Consider the following 10434-nt stretch of genomic DNA (forward strand, 5'->3'; position numbering starts at 1 on the left):
TTGTCGTAGGAACCGGAAGTGGGAACAACCAATCGAACCTCATATCCGGACGAATCGACCTCAACTACTTGGGGATATTGATTGATATATCTTAGTTTAGTTGTTACTAATTGTCATACCACTCCTGCATAATTATCCACTAAACACGTAGGATAATATCTGCTTTATTGTAAGCATTTACAGTGTCGTTGCTATGGTACAGTCTACTTGCTTGTCCAGCTATCAAATGTGCCCTGAAGAAAATGGGGCACTACTAATATTTGTTCCTCGCGCCTCAAGTTTTACAATAAAATACATATAAATACAGACTTCATAGATATAGCACTAAAGTAGATTGACATTAGATTAAATTCACAAATTAAAAGTTAGTAATGGCAAAGTAACAAGTAATTACTCTTCCCTCGTTACACGAGATTAACAAAAGCACTTCTGATGTTAACCAAAAGATGGCAGCATAAAACAGCTTTATCAGAATGACTCTCCTAAACTCGTCTACCTAACCCAAAATGATGAGCAGACATACAAAGTAAATATTTGGCAACTTTATATTATACAGCCTATTATACACAGCTTGTGTTTTCAATGTTAAAATTGCATTTAAGTGAGAAGGGAAAAGATTGTAGATGCAGATTCATCTCAGGAGGAGAAAACACACTTCAAATTCCAGTTAAAATCGTTAATAGATATGTTGAAAGCCAAGGAAATGAGCTACATATCTTAAGTCTAATTTGTGTCTAAGTCTAAATATTGAGTTTGGTGGGGTGGGAATATGCCTAATTGCGCATTCGTTAATGAATTGGTATATTAAATATATATATATACATATTTATTTACATGTATACAAAATAGGCTGCAGCCATTTGGAAAACAGAGGGTAAACGTAAGGTTTTTGTATCAATGAACACAATCAATACAAACCATTACATGTCTATTGTCATTTGGTTTCGCCGCCCCCCCTTGCATTCTCACTCAAATGGTTTCTCCCTGAATATATTCCGCGAAGCTCGTCCAACAACAGCAGTCTGTGTGCAGAGCTGTGAAGAGACAGAGCGAAAGGCACCACAATGGAAAAGAGCGCGTTAGAGGAGGAACATATGAAGTACGGTGTTTTTGCGTTCAGTTCCCAGAGAGTAGCACACAAATGACCTGACGAGCAACATAAACACCTCTAGGATTTAGTAGTAATACAAAGTTTTTTATTTCTTTCTCTCTCCGTAGACTTTGTTGCTGTTGATTGTAAACAGCAATAAAATGCTGCCTTGGAAGAAGAATAAGTTCGACCTGATTGAGGAAGACAGGCAGTCCAAGCAGAAGGGCTATGCTGTGAGCCTCAACTACTCTGCTCTCACCTCCTTCGCCAAGTCCTGCCCCGAGAGCGCACTCAACAGGGTGGGCAGCATGTTCAAGTCCAAGAGGAAAAAGGTGAAGATCACCAGCGAGGACCCCACGTACACGGTGCTCTACCTGGGGAATGCCACCACCATCCAGTCCAAAGGGGACGGCTGCACGGACGTGGCGGTGAGCAAGATCTGGGGCAAAAGCGAAATGGGCAAGAACGGCACCAAGATGAGGCTGACCATCAGCTCGCAGGGCATCCGGATGGTGCATGTGGATGACAAGGCCAGGAGGCCGGGACACTTGTACTTGCTGCACCGGATAACCTACTGCGTGGCGGACCCGAGGCTACCCAAGATCTTCGCCTGGGTTTACAGGCACGAAATGAAGCACAAGGCCGTGATGCTGCGCTGCCACGCAGTGCTGGTGTCCAAGCCGGAGAAGGCAAAGGCCATGGCGCTGCTGCTGTACCAGACCTCGGCCACGGCCCTGGCTGAGTTCAAAAGACTAAAACGAAGGGACGACGCCAGGCACCAGCAGCAGCAGCTCATAGGGGAACAAACCATACCGTTGGTCCCCATCAGGAAGCTGCTGAACGGACAGTGTTACTACAAACCCCCGGTGGAGCGCAGCCGGAGCGCGCCCAAACTGGGCTCTATCACAGAGGACTTGGTCGGGGAGGAGGAGGAGGAGAAAGCGATGCACTTTGAGTGTGAGGACATTCTGGACACGGACGGGGATCGTGTTGCCAACGGCAAACAGGAGTTGTCTCAGATTATTAACGACTTGGGAGAGATGAGCATAGGAAACGACGTGCAGACACTAAAAGCTGACCTCAGAGTCACCAGACTTCTGTCTGGGGAGAGCACGGGGAGCGAGTCCTCCATAGAGAGCAGTCAGGAGCCCCCTCCAATCACTAACGGGTTTGAGGAGGTAAAGGTGCAGGAAATTGCCTGACTCATTTTAAGCATTTCTTGGTGCCTCTGTTTTGTTGAGCCACTGTGTCTCCACAAGAAGCATTTCCTGTGTCTTCAACCTTGTGTTGGAGAGTGGTTGTGTAATCTGGTGCCTCCACGACTAATTGACAGGATCCAGAAAAAAAAGAAGGTTCCGAGACTATTACCGCACATGGGCACGCAATTAGGCTACTGAATTATATTTGAAGAATGTGTAAACACCAAAAACAAGTGCATGGCGATTTGACAGATGACCCCAGTGCGCCGCAGGACACACTGCACTAATTCCATCTCCTTCATTTAAGAGGATTTGCTATATCCTCAAGCTTGTTTACCTAACTTTTTTTCTCTCTTGAAAATTGCATTTTTCCGTTGAAAGATGCTCATCGTGATCCAAAAAACATTCCGTTTTAAAGCACGTTTTGTTCTTTTCCTAAGTGGTTCAGTGGGTCTAAACAGGCATCCTTAATTTTCCTGTGAAGGCGCTTTTGCAACAGCATGTTCATTTACTTTATTTTGCACTCTTGTTGAATTCATTCAAGTATTATGTTGACTACATGTACATAATGTTTGTTGGTATGTTGTCTGAAACATAAATGTCTTATCTTTGCTGTGCAAAAGAAAAACACCATATAATAAGATGTAAAGTAAGATGTTTAAAATATAAATATGCTATTTTTTAAAAGAAAATGTGGTTTGTTATGTGAACCTCATTGAATTATCAATAAAAAAGAAAATTATATGAACTCGTTGAAGTTTGTGTCTAGATTTGTACAACAAATACAGTAAGTGGGGATTTACCTTGAGCGGCTCAGATTTGCAGTGCTGAATATAAGTCACACGGAGGTGGGAAACAGAGAGAGACTCCACATTTCTTAGCTGTGTAGTACATGTGTTGTTGGTGTTGTCACCGCAGTTTCTGTGTTTTTGTAGATATATATTTCACTTTTAAGTCTTGGCTTGATCTGTCCTTCGCCAAATTGCTCTTAGGGAACAGGCTGTAGAAGTTATTCAATTAAGTTACTGAAGGCCCATTCTTTCTGACTGGCCTCAGGGAAGCCAGGCTGCACAGGAAGACGTCAGCACAAGCCGTTAGAACATCACATGGGTCCTTTAATGACTCGGTAACTGAAGCACCAGAGGTCTTATAACAGCATACAGACTGTTTTTCATTTGGATTTACGTCATTCACTACAGAGAATCTCTTAGGGGCAAAAACAAGAGCTGTGATTCTATATATATACGGTAATGTTATAGAATCGTACATTCAGAACCAGCGGCTACATTTCATTCACATTTGCCACAAATCAGAATAACTGCATAAATAGTGGCACGTGTTAGTTTGACTTCACTAAAATTTCAAGTTGAAATTGAAAGTGACACTGATAAAGAATTAAGTGACTTCCTTCTATTATATGCCAGTGCACCCACAGTGGCAAAGAGACAGAATCACCTCTCATGCCAGTGCATGTGACCTGTGGCTCAGCGAGAGGATGTGACTTAGCAGGTGCAACACTTCTCTTGTTCCTCTAAATGTGGTCGGCGTCACTTCTTTTTTACACACAGCAACAGGCCTATGTATGTGCCACACAATTCTTGCCAGTCATTCAGACAGAGCATGGAACACATAGATATTGATGTATTGGTGTATTGATGCACGTAAGCCATTAGTGTTATGTGAGCCGCACCCCAAAGCCCACAGCGTGCAGGGTTTCTCCCCCAGAGCCATGCATATTCCCACTAAAACCAGCAGCACTGACACTGCACACCAACAGGGCTGAATAAGACATGGGCAGGAAGAAAACCAGAGGAGGTAGCTATGGGGATTGTTATCTGCACGGACATGGTTTCACCAGCTGACACAATCCTATTGGCCCTGCTGAGGTATTCACTGAAAGCAAAAACACTCCCACCATGGATTTAGAAGGACATCCACAGACAGAAGGTTAATGTATTTCAGCCAGCGGTTGGCGAGTCCTATAAAAAGCTTCACAGAAGCTCATTATGAATTGATGTGCTTTCACACACAGACACACACACACACACACACACACACACACACACTACATCATTGCTGTATTTGTGGCTTGTCAAATGGTTATTGTGCATGTGAGTTGAAATAGCAATAGAAACCCACACAGTTTCTGTTCCTCATGTGGATTGATTCCCTGTCTGCTCCAGCTGCAGCCTCACAGAAGTTGTCCTTATACTGTGAAGATAGCATGACATCATCAGCATGTGCCCAGCTCAATGTAGTTAGTGGACTGCCAGTGCTCTTACCAAATAAACGTACAGACATGCAGAGCAAAAGGCCATTTGTTTATCATTCCTGCTTTTTGTACCTGAGAAACACATTTATAGTTCAATATTCCTCCCTGAGGTCTCGCAGTCTTCCAGGGTTACCTGCATATGAGCCACAGGTGCAGCCAGCCCAGTCACACAATTAAACGTCTGAAAGTGTTTCTTGTGGACAAGTGGTTGTCGAGCATGTTTTAAGCTGCCAAAAGAGAGAGCCCAGTTTCTGGCTGATAAGAGAAAATAAAATATGTTTTTCATATTCATATTTGCTTTCCCCTCAAGCTAATTATCAGGTGTTTACTTAACCTACTGTCAAGCATGTGTGAGTCACAGGGAAAGAGGCTCCATTACGCAACAGGAAAATTGCCGTTACAGTCACAGAAGCTAAGTGTGGTGCCGTGGTTTCTAATACTTGGCCATCTTTCATGCTGTTATTAAACATGCCATCCGGGAATGGACAGAAACATTTAGATTTTTTTCTGTGATGGATGAAACCCAAAGATCGTCAGTTAACTATCACAAAGAAAATAGCAAATCTTCAATATTTATTACAAAGTTGGACATTTTTAGCATTTCTTCTATTAAAAAGAACCAGACATCAATCTACCATCAAAGAAGTTGCAATACATTTCCTGTCAAACAACTAATTGATTAATGGACAAATGATTTCAACCCTAATGCTATTCTGTGACAGTATAACTAGTGGTGGAGGATTCAGATTCTTTACTCAACTAAAACAATGTCACTTTTCAACTAGCAGTACTGCATTCAAGATGTTACTTCAATAAATGAATGAAACTATTAACAGAAAAATTAAAGTATCAAAACTAAAAACACCCATCTACAAGATGGCCCCTTAGAGAGTTATATAATTCTTTATACTATTATGTGACTTGAGTTTAGTAACATTGATGTATCAACCTAGAGGCTATTTAACTATTTTATAAACAGTTTTTAAATGGTCATATTTTTAAATAATCATCTGTTTTCAATAAAAAATCTCAATCTGCAAAATAACATGTAATAAAGTAAAAATAAAGTACCGGGTATGCATAAAATCTAAATATTCAAATAAAGCACAAGTACCATAAAGTAAAACTGTATAGTGTATACTTTCTACCACTATATAAGAATACTGCAGTTCAATTAACATAAAGTAGCCTATTCTCTGGGTATGTGATGCCCTGAAAAAACATTAAAAAACTCTATATCGAGATAAATCACATTAGAATTCAATGAGAGAACTGCTCCGGACACATTAACTATCCTCAAACAAAGAATACATGGCGGTCGCTGCCTGGTTTGACACAGAAGCAGAAGAGCAGAGTTCCCTAATTATCTGCGAGTGGAACGCAGCCGCGGGCAATGGCTGGACCACACCATCGCGGTGCCAACACAGCACCACACAACTATACGCCAGAAAATCTGTTCGTCTATAATGCATGAGGAGGGCACCAGAGCCGTTAGTTAGTGTGCCCGGATATGATTACACAAGCAGCACTTGGACCAGTCAGTTGGGATCGAATCAGAGCATTGAGGGATGGCAACCTTTTCTTGACTGTGGAAACATAAAAAAACAAATATCTAGAAATAGTAGCAGAGAGCAACATGCCCCAGCATGCCCTCAGATCATAATTAGATGCTTTAGGTAGACAGTACGTCAGAACTTGGGGCAGGTGAGGAGGAGCTGGATGCAACACTACTATTTGTTGCATGAAGGTGTGTAATTAAAACGTTCCTCAGCCACAGAAACGAACATAGGAGGTCATTTTACAGTCAACACAGCACCATATAGGAGAAGTTTTGGTGAACTTTGTTGGCCCTTTTTATGCGGGGAGGATGATGTACTTTGACCCCGTGTTTCACAGGCAGCCAGTGTCAGACAATGTCAGCGTCAGAGTCCACTTTGCCAGGATGCTGATGTGAGAAAGGCAGACAGACAAGACAGACAGACAGACGGACGGACAGCGAGAGACAGAAAGAAAGAAAAAAATCCATTATGGTGCCAGCCTCAGCATTCATTAGTTTGAATCTGACAGCTGTCCTCCGGGACTTCTCTGTGTGTGCATGTGTTTATGCATGCAAGTCCACTATGTGAGTAGGTACAAGTCATTTTCATGCCCAACTGTCTTCATTTAAGGTGTTGCATCCTCTAAGGTTCTGTTCTGGCTGACGTGAAGAACAGATGCATCAATGGGCAAAGACAGGCATGCTAATGAATTATTGAGAAAGTGCATCCATTAAAAGTGACAGTCTGTAAAACATTCAGATAGACGTCAGTGATTTTATGCCACGGTGGCTGTCAAGTTGGGTTATGTAAGTTTCACAATGAACAACTCGGATGAAAAAATAAATATGAAGAAGAGGAGTCTTCAGCCAGGCTAGAAGCTCTGTGAGGCTGTTCTCAGGCACAGCCATGCTTTGAGCTAAATGCTAACACGAGCAGCCTAAAATGCTCCTAATGACAATGCCATTATGTATATAAAATGTCTATTTCCCAAAACTTTCTAAAAATACTACTTTATAAAACTTTCTAAAAATACTTTCTATTTTTCCTCTTTCACTTCAGTTTTTTTTAATCAATATCAGTCCTGATGATAATAATTTTAACCCTTTAAGCCAATTTGTTTACACAATTCCACTGTTGTATTTTTATGAAAGAACCACAATAAAATAATTATTTTTGTGTACTAAATGCTAGTTGTTGTTTTTTTACACTGTCTGGGATATGTCAATTATTAGCAACAACATTGATTTTGATGCATTTCTATATTTTGTTCAGGAAACTAGGGCTGTGCATTGGCATACCACACATATTGTGATACAGGCGTACGGATTCAATATATTACATTAATAAACTAATTGGAAATCGATACAGTGTTGTTGAGAATCTAAACAGTATCACAAAACATAATATTGCGATACTCAAGTGTATTGATATTTTCTTACACACTATACAGGAAACCAGGAAAATAGCATGTATATGCCTCAAACATGAGAAAATGACTCGATCTGATGGGAAATATAAAAAGCTACAAATTTAAAGCCAGGCCTCTAAATTGAAAGCCAAATATAATAGAATGCTTGATTTTATACTGTAGTTGAAGTGGGATCACAAATGTTGGTTTTAATGGGTTTCAATGGCAATATTTTTTACTTGTTATAGACTTATTATAGAATTTGAGGTTGAACTTCCAAAATTTGAAAAACAACCTTCCTTCCCAAAAATGTTTGCCATATGAATTAACACAGAGCATGAGGCACAAGGGTTAACAAATATAGTTTAACGTGTTGGCATGCTAACATTGGTCATAAATCAAAGTATTGGACCTGATGATGTCACAAGATGAAAAGTCAGGAAAAAAGCAAAGTTATTAAAAATATCCAGAAGAGGACATGAATACCTGAACCAAATTCCACGACAATACATCATTACCCAGAAAACCACAAATGTCAACCTCATGGTGGCGCTAGAGGAAGGAGATCACTAAAATCAATGGGATTCATCCTCTGGGGACCTTGAATCTGTGTAGAAAAAGGTTTTCAGAATCCATTCAGTAGATGTTGAGATATTTGGAAAGATAAGTGAAAACCTTGACCTGTCTGTGATGCTAAGTGAATCAACAGGTTATCATCAACATCACTAAGATGACAATCCATCTTAAAGTTGTTGGGATATTTTAGTTTAGACTAAAGTGGTGGAGCAAGCAACATCCTTATGAGCATCATAGGTAGCGTGGCTGAAAATCAGGGAGGAAAGAAGAATCACAACAGATACATTGGGGAAAGGTTTTATGGGACTCAACCTTAGTTTTCCTCATCTTGGATCATCTTGGATCTTACTCTCCTTCCTCAGTTCACAGTTGCAGGTACTTACAGAATATTTCATCACCGTGCACTCAGCCAACATTCAGAGTCCAGGCTACACTTCCCCCCGTGAATCATACATGCTGAGTGTCTCACAAGACAGTTTTCGGTTGGCCTCCATACAGTCTGCTCATGTAATGAGCCGTGTCTGTGTCTATGGGCCGAGAGCCCGGTGAGGCCCTGAAACTCTAGATATCGCAGTGTCCCATTCAGCCACCGCTGCTCTTGTTTTCCACTTGCTCCGACGCAAAAGCTTTGCCCCAGGAGAGCCATAGATTTCAGCAAGGTTATTTCGGTCTTTCCGTTCACAGGGAGGAAATGGAATAATAACAGAGGGAAGAGAAAAAAATCACGGGTGACCCTCGGACAGACTTGTTGTCTGAGCAGATATCAGAATCCAAAATGGGATTTGTGAGTCTTTTGTGTGTTTTCAACAAGATACCCATCAGCATGTTTTGTGAAAAGGGGAGACTTGAGATACATTCATGCCCTCAAAACACTCGCTTTCCTTGCCTTTTTATTGTTCAGAGGCAAGAGCAAGGGGAAAGCAGGCTTTGAGCAACTTTATTCAATAGATACTGTGGCCTACTTTTCAAATCAGTCCACATATGAGGAAACTAAGGTGAAATCCACGTGTGTAATTTTGCTGTTTCAAATACAGACAGGAAACAGATGCAATGTCCAACACCTCAGTTCTCAGGCATGTCCCATAGGATGTACATGTTTGTGTGTGTGCATGGGAGTTTGCAGGTGCTTTTATCCGCTGACAGCAGGACTTGAGGCACCAGAGGCTGAGGAACAAAGTACAAATATATCCCCAATCTGAGAAAACCTTAACCACAAAGTGTAAAGGTTTACACTGCTATAAATAAAATACCTTATTTATGTTTATATGTTTGGCAGCTAGCTGTGGTTTTTTGAATGGCTGTTATGTCAACACATACGCATTACCTTTTATTATCCAAGCTCTAAATGATGCAGTTTGTGCTGAGGGTATTTTGTGTTTCGAGATGTAGATTATCCCTCGATATATCAATACTTTATACATCAGTGAAGAACCTCTTGTATTGAACACAGTGAGTGATTGATTTGACTAATCAAATCTCAAATTTTCCATTGAGCCGCATGACCTGTAACAGACAGACCTTGTCACTGATAGATACGTGTAACGGTGTCAAAAGAAAATTGACATGGTATTTTACTGCTGCTTCTCTGTCAATGTGACATGTATATATTATAGTTATATAGCTATAGACATAGTAGTCTATGTTAGGTGAAAATAGTGTTATCATTAGATTGGCTAGGAGATTGTTCTCCTAGCCTGCAGTAGATTGTATACTTTTTTGCCTGTTGAAAAAAAAAAAAAGTTATTTGGTTTTCATGTGACAAAATAACTTTATACACAAAAAAACAGCAGAAAAAGGCTGACTCCATTCAGCTCAGAAATGACCTACAATGGGTCAGAAGTAACAAAAGTGAAAAAGTGGAGACACTGAGTATGAAAACTGAGTGAATTCAATATCCTTAATGCAGAAATGGCACAAAGGATGTTTCAAAGCTTGGACTTGCAGCTACTCTGCATGTGTTTCAAGCTTGTCGCTCTTCTTTATGAAGCATAGACGTAACTTTGGAACAAAAACGTGTCTTGTATTTAGCAAATACAACAAATTTAATTTGAAAAAATTCATATGCTTAGTTTCTCTGCATGGAATAGCAAAATAGCGTAGTTTACCACTTCAGGTCCATTCATGTGTCGGGTAGGCAGGTTGTCAAATTTGATAAATACTTTATGTCCAATTTCACTCAATTACAGGTTTAATAGGTACACCAAGCTAAAACCAATACAGTCTTTACGGTAATTTTGGATATTGTAGGCTGTTGGAATATGTATGATTAGATATTATATAAAATGCATTTTAGGTCTGGTACTGTGTGAGTGCATCATTCCTGATGTATCGGACATTTTATACTATATGTA

At 40.4% G+C, this 10434-nt stretch overlaps 1 protein-coding gene across 1 annotated transcript; it reads left to right on the forward strand.

Moving 5' to 3' along the window:
* The first annotated feature begins 1033 nt into the window (after nt 1–1033).
* Nucleotides 1034–3696, forward strand: fam43a (family with sequence similarity 43 member A). The gene is made up of 2 exons (XM_031859670.1): nt 1034–1099; nt 1219–3696. The coding sequence occupies exon 2, from the start codon at nt 1252–1254 to the stop codon at nt 2290–2292; it is 1041 nt and encodes a 346-aa protein (XP_031715530.1). The 5' UTR covers nt 1034–1099; nt 1219–1251; the 3' UTR covers nt 2293–3696.
* The last annotated feature ends 6738 nt before the right edge of the window (nt 3697–10434 follow it).

Source organism: Anarrhichthys ocellatus, unplaced genomic scaffold (assembly GCF_004355925.1).
Source record: "Anarrhichthys ocellatus isolate YVR2014 unplaced genomic scaffold, GSC_Weel_1.0 scaffold22, whole genome shotgun sequence".
NCBI lineage: Eukaryota > Metazoa > Chordata > Actinopteri > Perciformes > Anarhichadidae > Anarrhichthys > Anarrhichthys ocellatus.